This window comes from Lates calcarifer, linkage group LG10 (assembly GCF_001640805.2).
Source record: "Lates calcarifer isolate ASB-BC8 linkage group LG10, TLL_Latcal_v3, whole genome shotgun sequence".
NCBI lineage: Eukaryota > Metazoa > Chordata > Actinopteri > Centropomidae > Lates > Lates calcarifer.
The window spans coordinates 17786573-17813920 of record NC_066842.1 but is presented as its reverse complement, the minus strand read 5'-3'; the positions used below and the strand labels follow the sequence as shown (position 1 = coordinate 17813920).

Below are 27348 nucleotides of genomic sequence, written 5' to 3'. Positions count from 1 at the left end.
TGTCATTTTAAGGAATTACTAACAAGCTGAAACCCAAAAGCAAAAGCCTCATCATAATTACTAAAATGGCTAAAGTGACACATCAAAGAGGTGCCGAGGTGCTAACATACTTTACATGCACCGGTGTGAGTGTATGGGTATGTTTGTGCTTGTGTGAGTGAACGGGGGACACGTTGAAGCTTGTGTACAGTTTGTTTGTCTGTCGTGCATGTTCTTTGTAGCAGTCGTACTCTGCTAGAGGCAGCCGTTTCCATTGTGTTGGAACGGGGAGTCAGCACATATTACACAAGTCAGATGGTGCAGAGAACGTACGAGAGAGAAGAGAGGGAGAGGGAGAGGGAGATGGAGTTACACTTTTTTGCATGAGACTGGTTTCCCTTTGGCAGCATAACCCTGCCTGAGTGAACATATCTTTAATTCTGTCAATATGCTTTTCATTTATGAAGCACGGCTCTAGACTGAAGTGACTTTCTCAGTCTCTGCTTGGCTTTGTTTTTTAGGAAGTCAACATATCATGTGTCCTGTACCTCTCAATTTAAAAACCCAGCTCTCTGCCATAATATTTCTGCTTCACTGTCTTTATAGAGCAGTTGGTGTACAGCCCATCTTAATGACTGGAAGATGTTTACATCCAACACACGCAGCACTATACATGTCTCATTGATTAGTTGTTCTTTATTGTGAAATACCGCATGTACTCATGCCCATATATAGTTAACACTGGCGCATATTAAGCTGTGATGGTCAGTGTGTGTTTGCAGCAGTGTGAACTATTAGGTAGAACCTTGCCTGCTGAGCTGTTGCTTATACCTGCAGGGAGTGACACCAAAAAAATGTATTTCTATACCACATTTCATACACAGAAGGAAAATGAAGTGCTTTACATAATGCATGTAAACATGTATAGAACCATCATAAAAACAATATGTCCTAAAAAGATTTATTTTAAAAACATTTTATAAAAGAAATTTAAATCAGAAAACAAATGTTAAGTAGGTCGAGACCTAAGTGCCAGATGGATGATTAATGCTGAGGTTTAAGGTTCAGTCAAAAGCAGTGGAGAACATGAACTGGATTCAAAGGTAGTCAGAGTCTGAGCAAGTATTATATCTGGAAGTTTGTTCCAGCTTTTGGTATATTACAGTGTAAGCACATTTAGCCATATCACACAATTTATAATGCAGAAATACAGTGTGTTTGTGGGCAAGAGAAGTATATGCTGTTAAAAAGATTTATTGCTTACCAAGTAGTAAAATATAGTTTTAAAATATTTTGTCCCTTGCTCTCCTGGATTCTGTTTTTTTTTTTTTTTTTTTTTTTTCCTTTTCTTCCCCAAAGTGCAATCTCCTCTTGTGTCATGGGCTACTGAGAAGAGGAGACTTCAGAGTAACATGATGGGATTTTTTTTTAACTTGCATCAGCAGTTTTTCTTTTCAACATCCCTCACAGACAGCTTTTGCCGGAAGCACATGGGAATGTCATTTTAGGGATGGTAGCCCATCTTTTCTGCTTTTGGGAGAAGAGGGAGAGGAGGCTTTTTTCCTCAGGCCTTGTGAGTAAATCACAAACCTGCAGCAATGATCTTCCCTCTTTCCATTTCTCTATTCTGTCACACATCCATCCCCCACTTATTTCCTTATTTCCTCTGGCTTGGCAGAAAAGAGGCCAAAATAAAGGTTAATCTTTGGGCAGCTAATCATGTTCAGACAGATCAACTAGCTGCACAGTAGCTAACAGAACACACTGATTTTACACGACTACATATTGCTCCAGACAAAACTAATGAGGAGCTAGTAGAGATACACTAAAAAGCAGAAAATAGCACTCAGTGTTGTCATCTAAACATGTCACAACTTTTATTAATTTTTGCTGGAAAACAGCAGGAAAAGAATAGCAATCACAAGGTGGCACAGCAGTGAAAGAACAGGATGACATCCTTGATTTATGTAAGAGTGATATTATCTCCTCGCCTGCAATTAGTCTGACAACCGGCTGTCATGGAGAATACAAGTACAAACCTGGTGTTTAACTGTTATGCCTGATATCTGATTTCTTTTTTTCTGTGAAGGGAAGTAAGTTATAGAAAGATTGCTCATTTTTATTTTATTTCACTCTGACTTGTATGCAAAAACAGTGTTTTGGCTGGGTTGGGCTGAGTGAATCTCCAGAGGGTCCATTTGAAAAGGAAATACCATACATGTCTTACACTGACCCTAGTTACACCATAACTCGTGATAGTGGATGTAATACCCTGCGAGCACAAATTTGATTGGTGATTTCATCCTTCAACCATGAAGTTGTATTTTTAGTGTCTTAAAATCAATCATCTCCCAGTTGACTTACACTGTTAACGTTGACTTTTTTAACAATAGTTTGCTTGAATATGGCTGTCACAGTTGTTTACCATGCATTTTGTTTACAACAAATCAGTTGACTGGCAAATGTTTTCCCTTGTCTTTTTGATAAAATTGTATAAGTAAAAACTAATTGGAAGGCCATTAGCAAGTATTACTACAAGAAGATCCTTTCTCACTTCACCTCCTTCAAACTCATGCTCTACTCAAACTCAAGGTCTTTTGATGAATTTACACCCAGTTCATTAAACATCAGGTTTTCTCACTCAGAATCACAACTTAAAACTTGTCCACAGAAACTTGAGTGCTGGAGAAGGACACTATTTTCTTTAGTAACCAGATTTGCTTGTTTCTTCATCTGTGGTGTGTATTAGTGTAAAAAAGTCAGAGCAGGGGAATCCTGGGCTGCTGGTGGTCTTTGACCTCTGCAACATGCTTTTGATTGATGACATTCTAAATATGAGCCCCTGTGTGAAAAGCAAACCTTTATCTGAGTTTTTTCATATACTGCAGTCATAGCACCTATAACTATTATTATTATTGTATCTACTGTTCTTCTGCAAAATACCTATAGATATGACATCTAGGTATTAAGCATGTAAGCAAGCAAAATGACCACAATAACAATGAATTGGTCTCAGTCCGTCTCTGTGAGGCCTCGGCTTGTGTCTGATGCAGCGTGCATCTGTTGTGTTTGTATTAGCCTGATGTCACTGTGTGCTCTGTTTATTTTCCCTGAATGTGTTGAGAGCGAGGCTCATGTTCCCTCGTGTGTTTATTTGCCCTCAGCAGTGTGGGTTACGTGTTACCAGGACTATAAATACACTGGTAAATATCACCACAGCAGTTGTTTTGGGTCTTCTGTAGGAGCGGTGTGAATGTATGGTTGCTGAAGTTTTGGAGGTTTTATTTGCATAGTTCACATACTCATATTAATCACACTCTCCTTCTGCTTTTGCCTCTGTAGGTGTTTTGTCTCTCCCGGCCCATTTCAGTCCCTACACAGAGAACCAGCAAACGTCTGTGGACAGCAGGGAGGATGCCTATGCCCAGCTGGAGTTGAGGACGCTGGAACAGTCCCTGCTCGCTACCTGTGTGGGCAGCATCTCTGAACTCAGTGAGTACAGAATAGTGTGTGTGGCCCTGGATATACTTTTTTTTTTTATCACCCGGCTTCTTCATATTATGTATTTAATCTATTAAATTCCTCTGAGCTATTTTAGCAACTGTAAAAAAAACAAAAGTGAAGTTAGGAAACATCCTTGCTATTACTGACAAGTAAACATTTCCAGACATGATAAACCATTTGTCATTTTTAAAATATGTGAGCATATTCTGAACACTTTGTAAACACACCTTGTTATTCCCACACTGTTCGCTGGCCCAGGAAAACAGGAAAACTTTCTTCTGGCAGAAAGATTGTTATTTCAGGCAGCCAAATGCCAAGCAGAGATAATAGAATACCTTCTTATCACTTTCTGTCTTACAGTAAGTTCTATCTTGTGCCTTATTGCGAAAACCATCTCTAAAAATAAGCTCTGGAATAGTTTATCTACACATGGAACTCTGGACAATAAAGTGATAATTCTTCTGATTGTATATTGTATGCTCTCAGTCTGTTTGCTAAGCAGTGTGCGTCAGGTAAAAACAAACTGTCTGGTGTTTATTCCCTAATCAAATTAGTCAACAGGGGAAAAGACTTGGACTTGTTAGTCAGTGTATTGCTGTTTCCACTCTTTCCAGCCTGGGTTATCTGTGTTTTATCAGAAGAAAAAGAAGGCTACCACCTATTCTCATTTCCATTGGGTGGTGACATGGTTTCTATGAAAGATGGATGTTTCTTTAAGAAACTTTAGTGACAATTTTTGACTGCCCATTTGTTTCATTTTGTTTATGAACACAATGATACAGAAGCAAATTCCAAAGTTCATGTTTCAGTCTTATATATAAATTGGGTCTGGCTGTGGTGAGTGTTACATTATACTGATGATGACTGATGGTGATGGACTTGTGTTGGTAAACATGGAGGGACACACACACACACACACACACATGCAGTCATACTGTACTTTATTGTACATGGGGTTTGTTTAAACTGGAGGCTGAGATGGAGTTAGCAAATGTTGGAGAGATGCAGTCAGGTCAATTAAAAAGTAAGAAAAAGACAGGAGTAAGGGAATGTGGAGAGATAGCAGTTGGAAAGGTGGGGGATTAGGTTTAAGGATGGATTACAGTAGCAGTGGGTAAAGCAGGGTTTAGATGACTGGGGGTGGGGGCTCATGGGAAATGATGTAAAGATATAGAGGTGAAGAGTGAGGTTGCCGGGGCACAGTGAGAGGAGGAGGGATGGAGATTAGTGTTGGTTCGAGCTGGGATAGGTTTCCTCCACCGAATGAGCTAACACTCTGCCATTTGTTCCTTCAGCACAAGGCCACGTTCATACACCGCCACCATTAGTGAGGCATTAAGAAAGTGTACACACACTCTCAAACACAGACACACTCTTTCTCTCCCTTGCTCAGTGGTCTCTTTGTGCCACATCTCCTCGGTGGTGTGAAGCTGGGCTGTTCTGGGCAGGGCTGGCATCCTTCAGACTCATTCACACCTACAAGCACACACACAGGCATGTGTTCACCGATATGCATACACACAACAAAAACACAGAGGGCTTGGCACTCTGATCTGAGCCCAGGAGACCAGGCAGACACAGGAGCATCTGTGCTAAGCTGCTCAGCTCTGCTGGATCTCTAGGCCGGACTGGACTTGGCCAGACATGCAAACACACAGCATACATAAACATGATGGATAATGGATGGCAGGATACAGAACGTGTCAGCTGAATGTCCAAAATTGTTGGAAATCTAGTGTAACCAATAGGCTGGCTCTGAAAGTTGTCTTCAGACTTCAGAGTGTTTCATTTTCAGCTCTGTGGTGGTCTTCCATCAGCTATGGAAAACTGTGAGTGTGTGACCATCCACTTAACTAAAGGAAATATTCACAATCAAGATTTTACTAACCCAAAATAAAATGAGCTTTATGCTAAAGCCATAAAGCCCATTAAGCCAATTACAAATCTGGGGTCACACAGAGTCCAGATAAAAACTTGTGTAAACATTTTTGTCTTGAACTGACTGACAGTATAGCCACCATCTTCTAATTATCCCATTCTTTGAAACATTCCACTACCTCTGAAACTTTCACCTAAGAGGCACATTTTATCAATATGAATTCAAAAAGCAGTCATGTCACAGTTTATTGGTTTTCCAGGCTGGTTTTGCAAGCTGTAATCTAGTATTTCATATCCTTCTGACCCCCGGTGCTCAGTTTAGCCTAAGGGCATAATATGGGCTGGAAAGCCAGGGAGAGGCTCTCCATCTTGCCATCTTGGGTAGGAATTCCTAGTAGACCTCCTGGAGGGTCTGCTGGTGGTGGTTAACACAAAGGAGGCCCTTCAGCTTTAAGTGGGGTCTTTTTTGGGAGGGCTACTCCGATCCAACCCCCCTTGAAGTGCCCCAAACCCCTTAATATAGACACGCACATACACATTCACCCTGCTAAAATTCCCAGCCTTGGCCCCTGTGCAGCCCTCCTACTCATGGTAATCTGGTTAGAAATTAACCCAGGGGGCAATTATGCTAAATGAGCATTACATGATCTCAAGTTCAACCTGGCCTCCCTCCCCTGTGCTGCCCCCCCCCCCCCCCCCCCCCACACACACACACATCCCTGTGACGACTGATGTTTTATCTCTCCATTCTTCTCCTGCTCTGACATTTATGGTCACGCATCAGGATGTTATCTACAAGCTCTACTCCTTTCAGGCTTACTCTCTCTGTTTTGTGTTTTGTGTATCTATCCATGACTGTTTAGGACAAAATGTTTCATATATATATACACTATATATACTACACAGACAGTAATCTGAATTCAATTGTATCCAACTGCACATGGTTACTCAACTGGCCCGAAGTGTGGGTGGAGGGGTCCACAGCAGTGATTTCACACAAGTGGTGGTTGAGACAAATTTTGACTCCTTCACCAGACTTAAGCACAGCTCTGAACCCTCCTTTTTTTATCATGTGACTCAAACTCACTTCCCACCTTTCCAGACTGAGTGCAGTGACTGAACAGCATTGATTCAGAGACAGTTCAATGGTTCATTAGAGTCTGTAATCAACTGTTTGTTATCCCATTAACTCCTTCAGTGATTAAAGATAAATGGCTATTTAGACTGGCCGTCTGGCTGTGCTTACTGATAATGACACTGCTAATGGCAAGTACCACTAGAGACATTGAGGGAGAGGAATGAGTAAAGGAGGGTTGAATGTAAGTGGTTTAGGAAATCCGGTTGAACTGGGAGCCCACAGCATTTATACTGAGCACTGAGATTTCATGTTATAGTTTTTTAATGTGCCACTTGGCATTTGTTTAGGCTCTGAACACTACTGATACCACCCCAGGGAACTTTTGAGCAAGACTGAGCAAGATTTGAGCAAATCATCTTGTCAATTATAGCATATATCTTCTAAACTATCTAACGCTAATCATATATTTCCCTTTTCCAGGTGACTTGGTATCCCGTGCAATGCACCACATGCAGCGTCTGAGCTCAGTGCGCCCGGGGTTGAGTCCAGCCCGCCACGCCCGTCCCCAGCAGCCCGTGTCTTGGTCGCCTGACGCCCTCCACACCCTTTACTACTTCCTGCGCTGCCCGCAAATGGAGTCCATGGAGAATCCAAACTTGGATCCCCCACGCATGGCACTTAGCAAGGAGAGGTGGGTGTCATGCATGACTGGACAAGAGTGTTTTAGCTGCTGTCACGGGCAGTGAAATAATGAATCTAATCTTAGACAATGTTGTGTTCATAAATTTTGGTTATGGAGCCACCCTCAGAAAATCAGTTTTGTTGTGTTCTTGCTTCTCCTCTCGCACATTTAAATTTTGTTTTGTTTTCCTGATTGCATCTGTAACTACAAAGCATTTGATTTGGCTCATGAGGTTGACAGAAATGTGATTAATGCCAGCACTCTAACCACTGCAGTTACACAAACTCAAATACACATCCAACTTCAAAAATCAACAACTATGTTCTCATCAAGTGAACAGCTTTTTTGCAGACCACCTTTCTTTCACAGTCATTCCTAATCCTCTTGCCCTCTCTTCATTGAAGTGTTAATTTTCTTTAGGTAAATTACAGGTAAGCAACAGCTTCCAGGTGCTAATGTTAGTCTGATAGCAGGGTGAATTGCACCTTTCGGGTGTGAATTAGGCAGAGAATGGTGGTTTAAGAGACATAAGAGGTGCTAATGGTCTGTAATTCTGTTAGGGACTCCTTAGATCTTCCCTGGGTTATCTTTGTAGAACAATTATGGCAATTCTTGTCTTTTTTTTCATTCTCAAGACAAGAAATGTTTGAAAATATTTGGATAGTCTTAAAGTATCATAGCACATCACATTTATATTTTATTGTAATTGTCTGGTTTTAGCAGAATACCTGATCATTTCAAACATTTTTCTTGTCTCCTTCCCTCCTAAATGAAGTAATAAAACTTGTTAAAACATTGAGTTTCTCAACATATGTGCTCCCAGGAGTTTGCAATTTAGTAAAGAAATGTGAGTGGTTATGTGCAGTCAGTTAAGGTAGTGACAAGTTGAGTGTGTGATTCCATTTGAGAAAGGAACTTATTGGCTGCCCATACATCTGCATTCAGCTCTCACAGAAAAACATTCAGACACATGTAGGTGTAAGTGTGGGTGGTTGTGTCTGTGTAAAGGTTAATTGCACTTTTTAAAGTGATGTATGGAGGCCCATATAAAGGTAGCACTGATTTAAAAATGGGCTGCAGCTCCCACTTAAGTCTGCATTCAGTTTGCTGTGGTAAATAGGTTGGATTTTTTGTGTTTCTCCCCTCAATTAATATTTTCAACCTATAGAAATTCATGTGATTGTGATTGCTCAGTCATGATGAGGGCATGACAGCTTTGAGGCTGTCAAACTTACATGAGCATTTTTGCAATAAAATCAGCCAAATCTGCATCTTCTTTTACCTAAACATAAATATATGCACACACACACACATACACAGAGCTGGCTCCTCTACTATACTATTTAATAATGAACAGACACACTGTGAGTGAGCAAAGGTGGGCTCTTCATTAGCATCAAAGGGAACAGAACAGCGAATATATTCTCCTCTTTTTTTCCCTATTCTGGCTGTTTCTTATAAGTCCTCAGATGTTTTTAATGTTGGGTGTATATCAGCCTGGTTTATGTGTGCAGGTTGAAATGATTTAGGATCCTGTTATAATGGATACTTTGGAACATCTACAGCTTTCTGGTTTTCTTTCTCAACATCTACTGGTTAGCCTTTCTCTCTGTCTGTATGGCCACTGTGTGTGACTGTGTATAGAGTCTGTGAATGTTAGCATGCAGGACATACTCAGGTGGTAGAGGAGAGCACTGCAAAGCTGGTAGTGATTACAATTTGAGTGCCTGGTAATGATACAGACTTCTCTCCTTCAATGGGGCCTCTCCATCTCTTTGGCTCACTCGCTTTTGAAAGCTTTATAAAAATCTTTGGTGGAAACCCAAAACCACCAAATCTGTGTGGGCCACATCATCAAACATTATAGAGAGTCTGGTGAGAGTGTTATTGCAGAATCCTTAAGACTACAAGAGACGCCCTTTTTGTTATGATCCTTTAAAGCTGGTGTTCAGTTGTAAGTGATGATCTTATATTCAAGTATTAGAGTACATAGAGTGTGGGAGGGTGGCCATCAGAGTCTGTGTGTCTACTTATTTTTACATTCACCTTCCACTCTTTAAGCCACAGTGTAGAAATATACATTTATTAGTGCTGAAAGTAACCAATCTACTTAATGGTAAAATCACTAGTCTCTCCACCTAAAAAGAGCACGTCCAAACACTCTGCTAAACAGACCACCCCCACCCCTTAGCTTCCTTCAGCAGATGGAGGGCAGCACTAATGGATAGATGTGTTACTGTGATAAGAAGTAGCCAGTGGAGCTTACTTTTAACCACAGATACATCAGATATGGTTACATCCCCCAGTATGGAGCCTTTATGAGAGTAATCTGACTCTAGATCAGTGGTTAACCTTGACCCTTAGCAGTCTATGATGGGGTCTGCTTTAAGACCTGATTGAAGTTTCTTACAGCTCAATCACACTGGCTTCAGGATATAGGACACACAGGACATATGGGGCCAGTATCGCTTGTGTGATGTTGCCTCCTGGGGAGAAAAAGCTTTACTTTTCATGTCGGACAGGTTAGAGTTTAAAGACACCTGACAATTTGGGCTGACTGTCATTTTATGACCAGCCAGGTGGTAGTAAAAGTTTGTGCATGTATGTCTGTATCCTGCTGTTCTCTGTGTGTAGCCTTAGCATGTCGGGTCAGTAGGCTAGCCAGAAGTGCTATCTAGTTTCAGTGATAACGGGTGTTTTGGCTTTGATGTTACACTCGCTCCCTGGCGAAGCTGAAGTTTGTGTTTCAGGCTGAGGGGCATGACCCAGACACAGGGGTCAGATGGGAGATGTATGGGGGGAGCGAGCAGTTGAAATGCAGGGAGAGGGGTTTGAGGAAAGGAGAGATGAATTGTGGGATAGGGGCCAGAGTTATGTGGTTGATGATACAGACATGCTCCATCTGTTTGCAGTCATGGGCCACTGGCAAAGGTGTGCACACACATATGGCCTCAGTTGATTTGTATTGAGTCACATTTTTGTGTAGAGCCTCCATACACACACACACTGATATGACATTAAAGGTTAATTTGTGTACGAACACAGCTGAAAGTATTTTACTGAAAAACCACTATTTCAGGCAAGGAAAGGAAAAACAGGATTTGGTTATTATGCAAAAATTGGATTGTTTAAATTATTATTTCTTCTTCTCAGTAAACACATGCTGTTAAATGCTGATTGATAAAGTGAAGGACAGAGAAAATCTCTCTGATGGATCAATGAGCGTTAAGTGTTAAAAGCTAGATACGGTCGGTTGAAGCTGCTTTAGTTCTGGATTAGTGCCAGTGCTGTGTGCGTGCCTAGAAGCAACCGTGCAGTAAAGTAGCAGGGTGGATGCCTCATGGCGTTCAGGAGACCAGACACAGAGACGTGCACAAATGCACTCATGGATGAACAGACGCACACAGCCCAATTTGTGTTGAGTGGGGGCCATTAACGAAGGTATAAACCTTGATTCCTAAACTCACTGCTCCTCCCCTCCTCAGAAACATGGCTTTCTTCGCAATCAACACCCACGGCACTCCACTCCACAAACTGCCAAAAACTGCCACCCAACCCCCTTCTCTCAGCTCTCCCCCAAACACTACCCCTCAACCCCCCAACCACACCACATCAGCTCCATTTAACCATTCTTCCTTCCTCCTCCCCCGTACTCCAGCCAGCCAGCCAGCCAGCCAGCCCCTTGTTTGCTTGTTAACTGTCACGGCTGAGTGACAGCTGGACCTCTCCTCCTGACTGATCACTGCCTGATAAAGGGTATATATATATATATATATATATATATATATATATATATATATATATATATACAGAGAGAGAGAGAGAGTGAGAGAATGAGAGAGTATCATTGTATGTATTTGGCTGTTGAATTAAGGTACATGTTACATTAAGTAAAGTATTAAAAAGACTGACATTCACTTTCTGAAACCCTCAGATAAAGTGGAGATCCACTTTACATTATACATTATTAACGAAGCACTGATGAATGAGAGAGAGTGCTGTTGTACAGAAGGAGTTCTATAGGAAAGGTAGCTGCTTAAAGTAAACACAGAGAGGAGAATAAATGGCACTGCAGGGGTCCCAGTGCTCATTAACAGCAACTACATTCCCTATAGCATGAACTCAAGAGTGCTATATGCTGATATACTTCTCATTGCCTTTGCCTCCATCTGTATTCATGATATGCATTGGAGTGTTTGAGTCTTCTCACAACAAAGGTGAAATCACTGCTAAGAATAACACCACAGCAGGAGAAAGGCAGCTTTAGTAACTCATGATAACACAAGCAGTGTTCAAACAATCATTAACACATTCTGACTGAAGCTTCATAGGATCAAAAGTAAACAACAATAACACTCACAATAATGTGTCATTGTTTACAGGCACATTCTATGCACATATGGTGAGAGAAAGGCACAGACAAGAAGGGATTAATGCCAGATAACTGGCTAGACGTGGCGTTGCAGATAGCCCCATCACCAGTATTTTCTAAAGGGATTTAGAAGAATAGGTGTGAGAAGAGGACAATGAAGAAAGGAAAAGAGAGCAAACAAATAATCCATATGACTTTCAGAATGCCACATTCACAAATACCACAACAGGCCTTAATGCTCTGTTCTCTTTAATTCCTCTTTTCATGTTTACTTCACTGCTTCTCCATGATTAATGACATTTTCTATTGCTCCCTCAGGCTCAGGTCAATTGTGTCTGTCATGTTTATTTTTAGCATTTTATCTGCTTTTTTGTTTCGTCACCTTTGTTCAGCTCCTTTAGGTAGTATATACTGTTATAGCTGGTTTAAAAAAAAAAGGCTGACTATTCAGAACCCACTTCAGTATTTTGTTCATCAAACCACAGTGCAAATTAAGTCACTGCTCTGTTCTCATCTCCGGTCATAGTTTACTGGCAAAGAAAGCTGATGTTAGACAGCACCACCTGGCAACCAACATATAAACACTCATTAGTCATATATGTATACATCTGTTATCTGAGTGTGTGTACCTGCATGTATGATGACTTTAAAGAAGAATGCCACTGTATATGATGTGTAAAAGCTGGCAAGAATCTGTAATTCATAGAAGTGAGGTGCTCTGAGGAGTGATTATATGTGTGTGTGTGTGGGTGTGCTTAATGTGACTCACTATGCACTGGTCAGCGTGATGGGGAAGTACTGCCAGACACACATAAGTCATCTGGTTGAAGTCAGTTTATGAGTTCCCCCTAAACATAACTGAATCATGAGTGTTGAAGAAATCTCCCACTCAGCACAGGGACTTATTTGGGCCAATGCAAGAGAGAACTTATGAACTCACTGGTTTGCCAAAGAAGTGGCTGGATTGTATACCTACCTTACTGTTAGATTTGTACTAACCATCATAGAAGTTGAGTTATTTATCTTTTTTTTTTTTCACAGGCCATTCCTGCTACTGCCACCTCTGATGGAGTGGATGAGGGTAGCCATAGTTCACGCTGAGCATCGCAAGAGTCTGTTGGTGGACAGCGATGATGTCAGGCAGACCGCCCGGCTTCTCCTTCCGGGACTGGACTGTGAACCAAGACAGCTGAAGTAAATGAGAGACACACACACACACACACACTTAACAGTCACTATGATTGTCTTGTTGGATTTTTTTTTTTTACGAAGTATGCACTGCACTATGAGCTCTCAAAAAGAAGCAGCACATTTTCTGAGCTTTTCTCAACCTTACCAGTTCAGACAATACCTAATTTTAGTTTCCTTGACTCCAGCGTTATGTCAACTTATGTGTGTTTATGAGGTCAATCTAATTAGCTGGAAGAAACGAAATGTAATTGCTCAGACAGTGTTGTGCCTCCAGATGCGTGTTCCTTTAACTCACGAACTATAGGCTTGTAATTTAATTGGTTCTCACCAACACATAATTACAAACTGCACATGACAGATCATTGAGTGTTCACTGACTGTAATGTGGCTCATTAACCTGTTCATGAAGTGTACCATTATCTTTAAAGAAACGTACCAGATGCAAATATACAAAATGTAGAGAACAGGAGCGTGTCTTCTCAGACCCTAGTCTAGTTCTAGTTACCCCACACAAATTGAGGGTCAACTGGTCATTCATTATCTTACTCTCTTTGTGTGTCTGTCTCCATCAGGCCTGAGTGTTGCTTCAGCTCTTTCAAACGCCTGGACTCCAAAGCCGCCACAGACAAGTTCCATCTAGACTTAGGTTTCCGGATGCTCAACTGCGGACGCACAGACCTCATAGGCCAAGCCATCGACCTGCTAGGGCCAGATGGGGTCAACAGCATGGATGACCAGGTACTTATATATGATGTGTGTTGAGTGGAATATTGCAGCGGTATATCACACCTAAAAATCATTTTAAAGCACCACTTCATAAATTATTGCTCCTCTTTCATCTCTTCATTGCACTCTTTTGCTCATCACTCAGGGAATGACCCCTCTGATGTATGCCTGCGCAGCTGGAGATGAGGCCTTAGTCCAGATGTTGATCGATGCTGGGGCCAACCTTGACGTGGCGGTACATATGCTTAAACAATTTCAACAGATGGACTGATTTCTTTAAATGCTGCACATTATGTATACTTCTACAGCTACCCACAGGGAATGGGGCTACTTTAGGAGGCTGTAATGAATGTGATATTTTGTGCTTTCTTGAGAGTTATAATCTTGGTGTGTAATACTGATTTGTCCTATGCTGGCAGGTTCCACCATGCTCCCCAAAACACCCCTCTGTGCATCCCGATAGTCGACACTGGGCAGCCCTCACCTTCGCTGTGCTGCACGGGCACATCTCTGTTGTGCAGGTTGGAAAAAACACACACACATTTATAAAACCCACCAGATGTAGCTAGAGTAGAAATGCATCTTTTTTACATGCGGCCTGGCTGGGCTACTTTTTTACTCGAAGGGGAAATGTCCTGCTACCGTATATGTGCACAATAAATGTAGGTTTGTCCCACATGGCCCTGAGCTAACTGTGGATATGATGCTAATCCTTTCAAAAGTGGATTGACAAATGTGAGGTCAGAGGTCAGCCCATAAATGAGTTACAGGATGTCAAACGTTGCTTAATATAACAGATGTGGTGTTTCTCCACAGCTCCTTTTGGATGCAGGGGCCAATGTGGAGGGGGCCGCAGTCCGCAATGGACAGGAGAGCACGGCAGACACCCCGCTGCAGCTGGCTTCAGCAGCAGGTGGGCAAACACACATGAACATACATACTCACACACAGTACAACACAAGGCGCAGCTGATGTTAGAGAATGATCTTACTTACAGTAGGTCTGTGTTCTGATCTGATTTACAGCAGTGAAATTACTACTTATCTCTAAATTATACAGGCTGCAAGCCTGTAGGAGGGTCAAGAGGAGGAAAAGATGAATGAATGAGAGTCTTATAGTAACATTTAGCAAAATGGCTAGTAATGACTCTCACAACTAACATATTACAAATACAGTAGGATGTTAGTTTTCCAAAAGACCACCAAGAGTAACAGAGGATTGAGTTGTGAATGACACATCAGCTGCAGGGATGAGGAAATGAGAGGGTAAATGAAGGCACAGTGAGGAGCAGAGTGCTGCCTGTGGTTGTTTAGAAGCCACTGGGCAGCATTCCTCTGTGGGATCATCTGAAAGCCACACATAGCTGTAGTAAAAGAGACACATGCTGTACATAGCAGCAATGACAGCATGTAAATAGTGCTCAATATGAACGTGTTCTCATTTGAAAATGCAAAATAAAGTATGATAAAACTTTAAAATAAAGCTTAAGCTTACTAAAAAATAATTGCTGCTGCAGTAAGCATCATAAAACAAGAAAGCAGATCTCTAGAGTATAAGTACACTAATGTATTTTTAAAATAAGTGATAAGAAAACTATCAGAAAAAAATTCAGAAATCTCAGTGGGATGCTAGTAAAACATATTTAAATGTCTTTGGGAGCTATCTCTGTATGTATTTGACTATATGTTACTGTGTTTCCCAGGCAACTATGAGATGGTGAGTTTGCTCCTAGCACGAGGCGCTGACCCCTTATCCAAGACCCACGATGGAAATGCCCTTACGTCCTCTCTCTATGAAGACATGAACTGTTTCAGTCATGCCGCCGCACATGGACACAGGTATGTGCTTCTCAGTCTGACCTGAAAACAGTATGTTGACCACAGATGCTGACTGACTGCAAGCATTTAGCCTCAAAATTGCCAAGAAGAAAGAAATAATACAAACTATTTCAGCACCATTACCATACTTGACCTGAGCCCACATTTGAGCTTTGAGGAAGAGATTCATTCCTTTTATCATGTGATGAAATGGAAGCCTGTGGAAGTATCAGGCTATGAAAAGCGAGTTCAGGGTCTCCTTCTGTTCTGAGTCCATCTGTCTGTGTACACCAGTTGGTAGCATAAACCTCTCTCCACCTGTTCACTGTGTGTATGTGTGAACGCAATGTAGACTCAACACTTCACATTCCCAGCGAGGGTGACAGATTATGTAATCAGTGAGGGGGACACAGGGTCACAGAATTGTATGTATGTTTTGCAGTTTAGATATGTATTAATGCTTTCGTGCTTTCTTTCTTTGTTCTTTCTTTCCTTCCTCGCCTGCCCTCTTTCATCCTCCCATTTATCATGTCAGGAACGTGCTGAGAAAGCTTCTGACTCAGCCCCAGCAAGTCAAAGAGGACGTCCTGTCTCTGGAGGAGATCTTAGCTGAGGGGGTGGAGGGTGAAGAGGCCGGGATCTGCCCTTTCCTCCCTCTCTCCCCCCTCCCTACCCCTTCCTCTGGCCCCGGGGCCATGCCAGAGGTTGGCATACCCAGGCTCTGCAAGGCCAGGATGAAGGCCCTGCAAGAGGCCAGCTACTACAGCGCTGAGCACGGCTACCTGGACGTCACCATGGAGCTCCGAGCCATGGGTAACTATCAGAGAGCAAGAGGAGGGTGGGCTTACTTTTCAAATTGTGCTTACTCTGAAAATCAAATAAAAAACGAATCCCCTCTTTGTAACCAGGTGTGCCGTGGAAACTACACGTGTGGCTGGAGTCTCTGCGTTGTGCCCAGCAGCAGTCCAGGGCAGGGGTCACCCTGTCCCTCCTCAGAGAGTTCAACACAATCAGAGAAGAGGACTACTGCGAGGAGCTGGTCACCATGGGCCTGCCCCTCATGTTCAGTATCCTACGTACTACCAAGGTACCATCAAACTCAAACCTCAATGTGTCTGCTTGTCTTACTCCTCCTGTTTTCAACTTCATGGACATCATTATTCAATCATATAAAAGGAATGAATGAGTTTTCTTGTGATATAATGTCCTCCTCCCTGTTCATTTTCTTCCAGAATGATGCCATTATCCAGCAGTTGGCGGCTATTTTTAGTCACTGTTTTGGCCCAGCACCCCTGCCAGCCGTCCCTGAGATGAAGGCAACTCTTTCAGCACAGCTGGGTAGGGAAAGTATGATTCTCTTGCATGCACATGAACAGACACAGCTCAGTGCTTTAGAGAGGGAGACTGTAATGGTTTTATGTTGACATTCTTCAGTGGTTGAAGGGCTAAAATTATTTTCATTAGTGACTAATCTGCTGATTTATATATTAATAATTTAGTTTGTAATTTCAGAAAGTACTGACAAATGCCCACCACAATTTCCTAAAGCCAAGGCAGTGTCATCAAACAGTCAGTTTAGTATAACATAAGACAAATACAAATATTTGGCATTTCTGCTTGAAGATGTACTTAAATGATAAATAGTTCCTGATTAATTATATGTCAGTCCGCTAATCGTGACCAGACTGATTTCCCTGTTACAAGAAAGCTCTGTGTTTGGCAAAAAGTGAATGGAGTTGTAAGGAGGTGCTGATGTGGTTTTCTGCAGACCCCCACTTCCTGAATAACCAGGAGATGTCAGACGTGACGTTTGTGGTGGAGGGGAAACCGTTCTACGGCCACAGAGTGCTGCTGATCACTGCTTCTGACAAGTGAGTACAGACAGCTTCGCACTGGACAGAAGACACACATTACCCTACTTAGACACAGCGGTCTTTTAAAAAAATCTTTAAGGGTTTTTTAATGACAATGTTTGTTTTTAGATTCAAGTCTCTGCTGGCATCTTTTGGACCAGATGGAAGTCCCAGCAAGGACGTTGAGATCTGTGACATCAAGTACAACATTTTCCAGGTAACAGATATGGTATATACAGATATACTTTTCACCCCCCCACCCCAATAAAAAAGTCCCTCATTTATGGTGCGAACAATGACTGGGGGGAGAAACTGAAGACATATTTGCATATTGTATGACAAAACACAATACATCCTTGTGCACTCCTGTACTTATTTGTTCCTAAATGACCTATCTGCAGATGATGATGTCATACCTGTACTGTGGAGGAACCGAGTCACTGAAAACCAACGTGCCTGACTTGTTGGAGGTGAGAATCACTAAACAGATATCAATCCTTCTGTGGTAGCTGCGTGAAAGATTTAACACCTTAGAAACAGATTTTTTGTGAAGTTGTTGGCACAGCAAAGTGTGTGTTTTGGATCAGAGTGAGTGAACATATGATAGCCGTGTACAGTGTTTACATAGTAAACAACTGTTGGATATAAATTGCGTCATTGATGTTGAAGTATTTGCTACACTAAAGGGGTTTTTACAGTAAATTTAATTTGCAATCTCAATTTTTAACAAATTCACAGCAAAACCTTACTGGAAGTGTAAACATACCTGAAAAGATCTGTTACATAAATCTAAATGTAAAACTGCTTGCATACACAACAGTGGTACAGCAAGTCAAAGTTTGGAAAGGAAGTAGAGTTCAGACAGTGTTTAACACTTGGTGTAGTAAGTTCAGTGTTCACCTTTATTTTCTAGTAAATTACTTTCAAATATATATTTTTATTAGGAACTGTTCTGTCAGTGTTAATTTGTCTGTTTTTCCAAAGATGATGAGCAAAAAAGTTATATAAAGTAATAGCAAAGTATACATAGCCACACTCAAAACACAAAAAATGTTTCCATGCTTTAGTTGTCTGTGTGTTCTTGTCATATAGCAGAGCATCTATAGTGTCAACATTTGCTTGTGTTTTCTCCTGCAGTTGTTGTCAGCTGCCAGTCTCTTCCAGCTGGGGGCACTACAAAGACACTGTGAACTCATCTGCTCTCATCACATCAACCTGGATAATGCAGTCAGCATCTACAAGACAGCAAAGGTAACACACACAAAGAAGCCTGGCTCATATTGTTCTGTTATATGACCTATGTAAATAAATACAGAAAGTTTTATTGTATTGCAGAGCTGTGTAGTAGCTGAGGAGGTTCACAAAAGGAGAGATGGTTCATGTTAAAATGCAAACAGATCTTCCATATTTACATATATTTTCAGTATCCTAATTGAGAGGGTTTTAATTGCACACACCAATTGGGAAATCCAATTTACTGCATCAAAGACATTATGGTACATGATAAACAGTCTAAATTATATGCTGAAAATCTATATCTTTTTATGTGGTAAGAATACATGACCGTGTTATTGTCCTCTGTTTTTCCAGGCCCATGGTTCATTGGAGTTGAGCTCATTCTGTGAGGGTTACTTCTTACAGCAGATGCCTGCTCTGCTGGAGAGAGAGGGCTTCAGGACCCTGCTGTTGGGACCCCCCGCGGCCCGACAAGGGAACAACTCCACTTCAACGCTGGTTCACAGCCGGGGAGACTCACCTCTGGAAGAGCTGGAGGCCACCCTGGCTCAACGGCTACGCTCTCTCTACGTCACCTCCCGAGTCTGAGGATAACAGGATGGATGCTGAGAAGAGAGAGGACAGAAATAAGTGGAGGAATGTTGGCAGCGTCGGAGCGGAAGTTTCATCTTATCACTGACACAGGATCCGATCTTTAGAGAGATGTCTACAGAGCTGGAGTACAGATGTTTTCTTAGTTACATCCGATCCTGGCTCTGGTAACAAGCAACTTCCACATTACTTTGACAGTGGGACACAGATCAGTGAATTATTTGGCAGCAGTTAAGAGTTTGCTCTCTGGACAATTCAGTGTTTCATATTTTGTGCCAAGCACTCCATCTTGACATTTGTAGCAGTGTACAGCATGTGTATGAAGAAGAAAACTGGACAATGTGATGCTTTTTCTCCAAGGCTCGGGAAGCTTTAATGGAGAAGCAACAGATGGATGCAACAGGTGGCAACTCTCAATAATGAAACACTGCTGCCCTCTAATGGGCAAAACTGGCAAAAATAAATAATTTCCTTGGAGGACTGGGATCAATGGCACCCACCTGGTTCTGAATGAAGCTATGTAAAGTGATAACAGACTGAAGCATCTATTGAAGAATCAAGTGAGGCGGCCATGCTGGACTTTTGGCTTCGTCCCATTTCAACTAATAATGCAGAGTGGGAGGAAGGAGGCGGACTCAGTGCCTCCAGCATTGATGTAAGCTCTGGATTAACAAATGTACTTTTTATGTAACAGTATGTTTTTATTTTCTGTTTTTAAAAAGAAAAGTACGAACGGAGAAACACAACACTTACTGAAGAGTGGGATGGACATTTTCTATTTAATGAGAAAAAAAGATGTGAGAGTATTTAACAGGGGTGTTCCCTTTTTATTTTGTTTGTAATCCAAGCAAATTATTAATATTATTGTTTTAAAAAAAAAAAGTTGCTTTTGTGTAGCTGTTGTTTTTCCAGGTACACTCTTAACAGTTAATTAAGCTTATGTATGCTGAGGTTTAATGCTTCTACACAGGTACAGCAGCAGAATCCAACATGGGATTTAGACTACATAAAGTCTGTTTTAATGCTGATTATTGTAATAAATCTGGTTAACAAACGCTGTCATGTTTACTGGTGCAAACTATTTGAAACCGTTTCATTGCCATCTTGCTGTGTGAATTGACATAGACTCACCTGAAATGAAGAAAACATCAGACTTGCAATTGCACAAACCTACAACATGGAAGTCATTACATGTGCAATAAAAAAGTAAATAAAATACATTCTTACAGGGAAGTTGGGAAGTTATAAGAGCTTTAGAACACTATGAATATTTACTTTCAAGCCTGTACTTACCCATATGCGTACAAAAAGAAAAACAAACACACCATAACTGAATGAGTTTATTTGTTTCAGCACTGAAGATGCTCACAGTTATGTTATATGGGGATTACATCAGTCAGTTTTGTTCCTGCTCTGTCAAAAGGCCGCTCTGGGCCTCAGAATCATTGGATGTCCTTAGTGCTGCTAGCTTCCCATTGTAGAAAACAGAAAGGAGGGTGAACAATAGGGTATTGCTTTGTGTTTGTAGTACTGATATCCCCTCCCTGTGCCTCTTCCACTTACAGGTAGAGAGAGAGCCCAGACCTCAGAGCCTTCCAGAGAGAGGTACAGAGTAAAAGGAAGCATCTTTCAAAAACTTTGTGCACAAGATAAGAGGAGGAGGAGGAAGGGAAAGATAAGCAGGAGCAAGGGGACAATTAAAAAAAAAAAAAAGAGAGAAGGCCAGAAATAAAAGCAGAGAGGGTGAAAAGTAAAGGACAGAGGGGGAATTTAAAAACGATAAAAGGTAGTTTTGGAGAGAGAGAGAGAAAATTGATGAAGGCTGAGAGAAGGAGTGAGTTTGGCATGGAACATTAACACTAAAGCCATGCAAAGAAAAGCTCATGTTTGACATGCACACAGCAATACAAGCTAAAAGCATAGAGCAGGAATCCCCAGCATGGTTGAGAAGACAATCAACCCCCAAGGTTTTTGTTTGTCTATTTACAAAGAGAAGAAGTAGACTGATCTGTGGTGTCCTTCTCCTCAGGCCTGGCCTACACACACAATAATATGAAACTGACAAATATCGATAGAAGAGCATATTCCCTCTCCAAAAAGAGGCTAAGTCTACATTCTTAAATTACTGGTAAATCTTTTTTTTTTTCTTTTTTCTCAAGAGTTCCCACAAGTTCTCTTTCCCTCTTCAGAGAGGTCAGGGAAAAGAGAATTTGTGCCTTGTCAATGTTCACATAATTCTGTTTAAAGTCAGACAAAAATAAAATAAAAGAAAGTTCGTTTTTTCTTCAAATGTTGCCCCATTTACGAACACACAAGAGGGTAATAAATAACATTCAACTGACCTAACAGCTTTGTTCATATAAATATCCAAGTAATAATAAATTAGGAAATCAAACAGTGAGATGAACAAACATGAATAAATAAGGACAAAAATACAAAAATATCCACAATTGTATTTGTCACATCATCTTTTTTTTTTTTTTGGTTCCTCTACTCCTACTGCTGGTAAGTGAGACTAAGAGAGAGGTATAAATGGAAAACCAAAGACAAAGTGCTGCAGATAACGGGGAACAGGAATGTTTGGATCATTATTAGGTCAATCAAACATAGACAGAAATGATCATGTAACAAAAATACACAGAAGAATTTAAAATAACAGTATGTGGCAGGCGCAGGTTTACTAACCTGTCCCTATGGTATCTAAACATAGTGTCACAACTAGACATTTTGATTTTTTTTTTACATAAGAAATGATATCAGTCTGTACAACAGAATAGATCATTCATTTTAAATACCCACATACCCACCCACGTCCCTCCCCCCAACCCTATACTATCATATCGTTATCATCTCCCCCACTGCCCCCCTTGCCCTGTTCTGCTCGCACCCCACTCCTCTCTGAAATCACAATTCCAGTCCGTTTGCAGCAATAGTATTAAGTCTAATAAAGTCAGTATTTTAAACCCAGTTCTTCACAAAGAAAGTACATTAAAAAGCAAACAAATACAATCCAGCAAGCATCCGCGTCGGCTTGTTTGGGCTTTTCCACAAAACTCCTCCCCCCTCTCTCCTCCTCGGAATCAGTCAGTTTTTCTGCATGTCTTCTTTTTGTTCTTGTTGTTGTTGTTGTTCATGTTCTTATGTTAATACATCCCAGAGTTTTCTGTGCATACTGGATCTGTGCGTGTACGAAGGTATGTGTTGTTGTTTTGTTTTTTTTTTTTGTCTTTTTGTAAAATGCTTGTTTGTTTCCAATTAATCAATGCTCCTTAAACCCGAAAAGAGGGGAAAAGGGGGGCCGGTCTGTGAGGGGGTGGGGTGTGCGTTCGTGTTTCCTCGGGATGCGTGTGGATGGGTTGTGCACGTGTGTGTGTGTTTGTGTGTTTTTTCCTAAGATTGGGGAACACTAAAGGTATTTTCAGCCACTTCTACTGATGGCTGCCAGAGGTGTAGAAAGCGGGCGCAGAGGGAGATGAAGGTAGAAGTCTGCGTGAAGGGTCTGTTTCCATGGTAACCCCCTCTCCCTCCACCACCACCACCACCACCACCAACACCCTTTTCTGAGCACACCTTTAAAAGCAGTCCTCCGTCAACAAATGTCCGTCTCTCTCGGCGCACTCTGGTGGTGGTGGTGGGGCCGGGTGGTCGGGGGGATGCAGGTTGCGGAGGGGCAGTCGAGGGAGGGCGAACGGAGCAGGGAGCAGGAGGAGGGACTTAATAGGTTTTCTGGATAATTCCTGGTATCAGAAACAAGTCAGGTCATCACACAGGTTAGCAGCAAAGGGAGCCAAAAAAAAAAGTAAAACAAAAAGAAAAACAAAACAGCAGGGCCACAGGCGATGAGTGTTGGGGTAGAGGGGTGGATGATAATGGTGGACACTATGGGGTGATGACAAGGGGAATGGAAGGACAGGAATGTGTTTGTAATGTAGGTGCAGTATGCTGTTTGTAAAATACCACTTTGATTCTCTCAATATATTTCTATCTATATATAAAGTCATTTATACAAAAAAAGTCCATAAATGATTATTATATACATCTAGCTATGTACAGATAGAATATTCTCTCTGCGCCGCTGGCTTATAGTGATACTGGGATGGGTTTTTAGCACTGGCTCGACTACACAGTGTCTCAGTTTAAGACTCCTCCTGTGTCCCCACAGACGCCACCGACAACTTGGCTCTGTCTCGGCCTGAGGGGCATTTGGTGTCATTATTTTCTGGCTCGTGCCTCCGGGCGTGCATGGGCGAGGGGCAGTGCTTGGAGGGCGTGCCAGAGGGGTAGGGCACCTGTCCGTTCTTCTCGTCTGAAAAAAGTTGTTTAATTACGTCAAAGAAGTTACTCAATGGGCTGCCTAGGTACACAGACGGGAAGAAAAGAGGACAAAAAAAAAAAAGAAGAAGAAGGTAAGGAGGGGAGGGGGTGGGGGGAGAGAGAAGAGAGAAGAAAGAGAACAAACAAACTAATGAACAAACTAATGAACAGGATAGAGACATGGCTACAGGTAAAAGACAGAGGCAAGCACAGGCGAGGGAAGAGGAGGAAGAGGAGGAGGAGGAGGAGGAGGACCGACAGACACAGCAAGGATGAGAACTGCTGGAGCAGCCATGATGGGACATCCCATAACAAAACATGCATTTGTTACAGCACAACTGATGAAAACACACAAGTAGCCATTCCATGTAAAAGTTGAAATTATAGCAAATAGTGGAGGTGAAGTAAATATAGACTTCTGTTGACTCATACTACAGTAAATTTCTTTAACAAATCAACTGTGTGCTGCAGAAAGAATTAGCATGGTGTGCCATCTGTGTGCCCAAGCAGGTCTAGCCAGCCAACAGCAGGACAGATGACGGAAGGAGGACAATGAAGAAAGCTCGGAACTTCAAGACAAAGTTGCCCTTGAAAGATAAAACAAAAATCAGCATCTTCTCCCCTTTTGCCAGACCTAATCATTCACAGAGCTTTTGCAGACGTCATTATGGTGCTGAAGAGCAACTTGAACCTCAGCAAATCGGATGATGGAAGCTGTCTGTCTCATGGCTATTGTACCAAGTGAAGCGCATCTAACGCAGAGATGTTTGGACTTAAGTCTGCCCTAGAGCGAAGAGACAACCTTTGATCAACATGTTTCTTTACTTGAGTTCAGAGTTTTACACTTCAGCTAACTATCGAGCCTGGTCAAAGACATTTCACACAAACACACACACTCACACACATACACACACACTGGGAGGTTGCATCACCATTGTGCTGCTCTGCTTTGAAGTAAGAAAAAGTCCAACTCATGAGGTTTCACAACAGCAGAGTCAAAAACTGTGATGAGTTGCATTTAAGGCCTAGATACTGTTTCAACTTTGTGCTGCACACTGAATAAAATGAGTGGATATGCTAAATTAAGATTATACAAGTTTATTTCAGCTATAAGCACACTGAGAATGTGTGTGTGTGTGTGCCTCAGCTAAGCACGCTCACTTTTTTTCTGCAGGGCCTTAATGGTCCCACTGCAGGTGGGTGGAGTGCTAAGGACACCAAACATGAGAAATGGAGCAAATAAAGAGTCAATGTTCTTTTTGTTAATGGTGCACACACAGCACATCTCTGGGAACTCTCAGTCACAAACAGCACCGTTTCTGAAAACTTGGCAGAAGAGCCATTTGCACAATAGAGTCCTGTGGGCCAGCAAATGAACAGTGACAACATCAGTAAAAACAGGCAGGGGGTGCCACACAGATGATGAAACACACACACACACACACACACACATATACTCACACTCACACACACTGGACTGGTCTGTGTATCAGCACTTAATAAAAGGCTGTTATAAACTAGAATCTCTTTTGTGGCTGGTTTGTGTTAAAAAGCCTGGAAATGTGCATGGACTGCCAGTGTGGAGACTGCCTGCAGAAGCCTGGAGATTAGGGCAAACTTCATCTGAGGATGAATGAGAGAATGTGTTTTTGTTGCAGTGTTTGTCTATGTGTGCGCGCGTTTGTGCAGGCATGTGTGAATGTGCCACAGTTGGTTTCGACTGCTCCATTATCCAGCTGGAAAATGGTCGCCGCCAACTTCCCCCTAGCGTTCCCTCTTCCTTTCTCATGTGTGAAGAGTTCCACATTTAGTCTTTCAGACTTCGCTCCACCCTAATCTGCACATTTTCAAAACTGGCAGGGTGCTCGTGAAACTAAATGATCTCAGCCGTTCAATAAGACAGACACGCCGTCCTCTAAATGAACCGTTTCCCCTGTGTAGCCCTACTGTGTGTCTACTATGTTCCTCCACACTCCCTGTTTTGTTCCACCCTTCTGTTGTCTTCTCTAAGCTGGGGCTCCCAGGTATGCTGCTGTTAATGGTGATTAGCGAACATAATGACCACGACTTGATGAAGCCTTTTGTTTGACACACATTGGTATGCAAAGCCATTTCTATTCTTAATTACAGACATTGACTGTTTTTTTAAAGGCCCTGTGGTCAGGAAGCACTAAAGGTGTGTTAGGAGGTCAAAGTAAAGAAAAGGGGCGATGGAGGAAATTAAGTTTAACAAAGCTTTCAAGCTTTCAAGCACATATTGCCCTATTACTTCCTTTGATGCTCTGATAGTGCAAATAGGATGAATTCAATTTAGACTGACCTTGCTAAAAAATAATTATCAACAATTAATTCATTATTTATCCTCTGTAATATCCTCATCTTCTATTGCTTTAAGTGGCTTTCATTTTATACATTTTATATTCTGAATTTTACTCTTACAATATCATCTCTGCAGCAAAGACAACACACAGTAGCCATTAAAACCCAATCTAATGTAATTTATTCTAATTTTACCCTTCCCACACCTCGGCCTGTTAATTAGCTCGGCAATATAAAGGATCAGAAGTAATTGGTAAACTTGCTGAGGCACAGCAACGATTGTTTAATATCATAACAAACATCATAACAGCTGTCAAGACTGCTGTTCATTTCTGAGTGCCAATGAGTGCAATAGAAAAACCATACAGCAAAGATGCAGCTCACACCTTAAGAGTATCGCAGCGCAGCACACTACTGAAGCTCTGTGATGGCTAAGTATCAGTTTAAAAGCCTGTATCAGACATGGAATTGGAAAATGGGTTTAAAAGAAGAAAAAAAAAAAGACACAAACACTGAGGTGCTAAAAGTATGATTAACACACAGGATGGAACGGATATCCAAAGAAAACAGCACACCGCCTCCTGATAAAATGCATGGTGTTTCCCTGGCTGCGCAGCAGGTGGAGCTGCCGTCAAGAGGATGGAGGCCGAGACGCACACAAACAGAGCAGCGATTCACAAGGACAGACACGCTTTGAGCAGACAGGGAGGAGTAGGATCCCTATTTCTCTTTTCTTTTTCTCTTCATCATCCAGAAAATTAGATAAAGCCACAGTTGTGGGGGACAGGTTTATACACGTTCAGTATCAACCCCACAATCAGTGAGGAGACGAAAAGAAAGAAGAGGGGAGGTTCTGATAATGAAGTTCGCAGGTGGACAGTTAGGCGGCAATTGAGTTTACCCCGACAGAGGTTTTGAAACTACACGGCGCATCTGGAGGAGCCAAAAGAGGCCGGCGGACGAGGGGGGACAGGGGGATGGGGTCCTATTGTACAAGCATAGAAAGGGAGAGAGAGAAAGAAAGAGACAGAGACAGAAAGAGAGCGAGAAAGAGAGAGAGCGCTTGTCAGGTGTGGTGTCTCTGTGCGGTGCAGTGCATTGTGGGAGTGTGTTGAGGTGCAGCAGTGTTGCCATGGTGACAAGCTCCGATGATCAGTCTTGGAAGTGGGAGTAACAGAATGCGAATCAGCTTGCCCCAACCTCTACTCTAATCTTCACTGCCAGGGCAACGAGACAACATTTGACCCGCAATCGGTGCTTGAAAGCAACTCCCACCCTTTCATGGCAGCGAGGCGCAGGCATGCAGAGGAAGCTCTTTTTTTTTTTTCTTTTTTTTTTTCGAGAAGCGGAGAGTGGCTCGGGGATTTCAAGCAAGAGGGGGGAAAGAGGAGGGCAGGATTTAGCTTAGCTTCAGCGGTGAGAGTGGTTCATCGGGTGGGTGGAGGGGTGGGATGAGCGGATGAGGCAGTGGGGGTAAGGGTGATGAGGTTTTGGAGAGGATTTTGAATTCTTTTTTTTTTTTCTTTCTTTCTTTCTTTTTTGAAAAAGAAGTTCTTACTCACCAGACAGCTGCTGGACCCCGGGCTGGTCATGTGTGCTTAACAACTGGCTCTGAATCGTCTCCACTACTCGCTTAAAGCGCCGGCTGGGTCCTGAACACCAGACACACAAACACATAGAGGAAACATTGACATAGTCGGTTGCATCATGGCAGTGGCACCAAGACAGCCGGCAGAGTATGTAGAAAATATGTAGGTGGAATAATCTAGAGAAGGAAAAAGTGAAAGTGAGGAGAGGGAAGGCACATA

General features: G+C 42.1%; 2 protein-coding genes across 4 annotated transcripts in view; one reads left to right on the top strand and one right to left on the bottom strand.

Moving 5' to 3' along the window:
• Positions 1–19962, top strand: part of abtb2b (ankyrin repeat and BTB (POZ) domain containing 2b) — a 45040-nt gene extending 25078 nt beyond the window's left edge. Inside the window, exons 1-17 of one of the 2 annotated variants that reach the window (XM_051073459.1) lie at positions 3183–3234; positions 3322–3471; positions 6920–7130; positions 12535–12687; positions 13257–13422; positions 13556–13645; positions 13830–13931; positions 14227–14323; positions 15113–15248; positions 15763–16040; positions 16136–16314; positions 16460–16565; positions 16996–17098; positions 17210–17297; positions 17482–17550; positions 18218–18331; positions 18671–19962. In XM_051073459.1, coding sequence (XP_050929416.1) covers positions 6940–7130; positions 12535–12687; positions 13257–13422; positions 13556–13645; positions 13830–13931; positions 14227–14323; positions 15113–15248; positions 15763–16040; positions 16136–16314; positions 16460–16565; positions 16996–17098; positions 17210–17297; positions 17482–17550; positions 18218–18331; positions 18671–18904 — 2106 coding nt within the window. In that variant the 5' untranslated portion in view covers positions 3183–3234; positions 3322–3471; positions 6920–6939 and the 3' untranslated portion in view covers positions 18905–19962. Of the gene's footprint in view, positions 1–3182; positions 3235–3321; positions 3472–6919; positions 7131–12534; positions 12688–13256; positions 13423–13555; positions 13646–13829; positions 13932–14226; positions 14324–15112; positions 15249–15762; positions 16041–16135; positions 16315–16459; positions 16566–16995; positions 17099–17209; positions 17298–17481; positions 17551–18217; positions 18332–18670 lie in introns of those variants that run through there. The other variant, XM_018664114.2, reaches the window with a different exon arrangement.
• A 2152-nt stretch (positions 19963–22114) lies between these two features.
• Positions 22115–27348, bottom strand: part of brsk2a (BR serine/threonine kinase 2a) — a 155204-nt gene continuing 149970 nt past the window's right edge. Inside the window, exons 18-19 of one of the 2 annotated variants that reach the window (XM_051073461.1) lie at positions 27103–27192; positions 22115–22644 (exon numbers count right to left, since the gene is read on the bottom strand). In XM_051073461.1, coding sequence (XP_050929418.1) covers positions 22622–22644; positions 27103–27192 — 113 coding nt within the window. In that variant the 3' untranslated portion in view covers positions 22115–22621. Of the gene's footprint in view, positions 23214–27102; positions 27193–27348 lie in introns of both variants that reach the window. The other variant, XM_051073460.1, reaches the window with a different exon arrangement.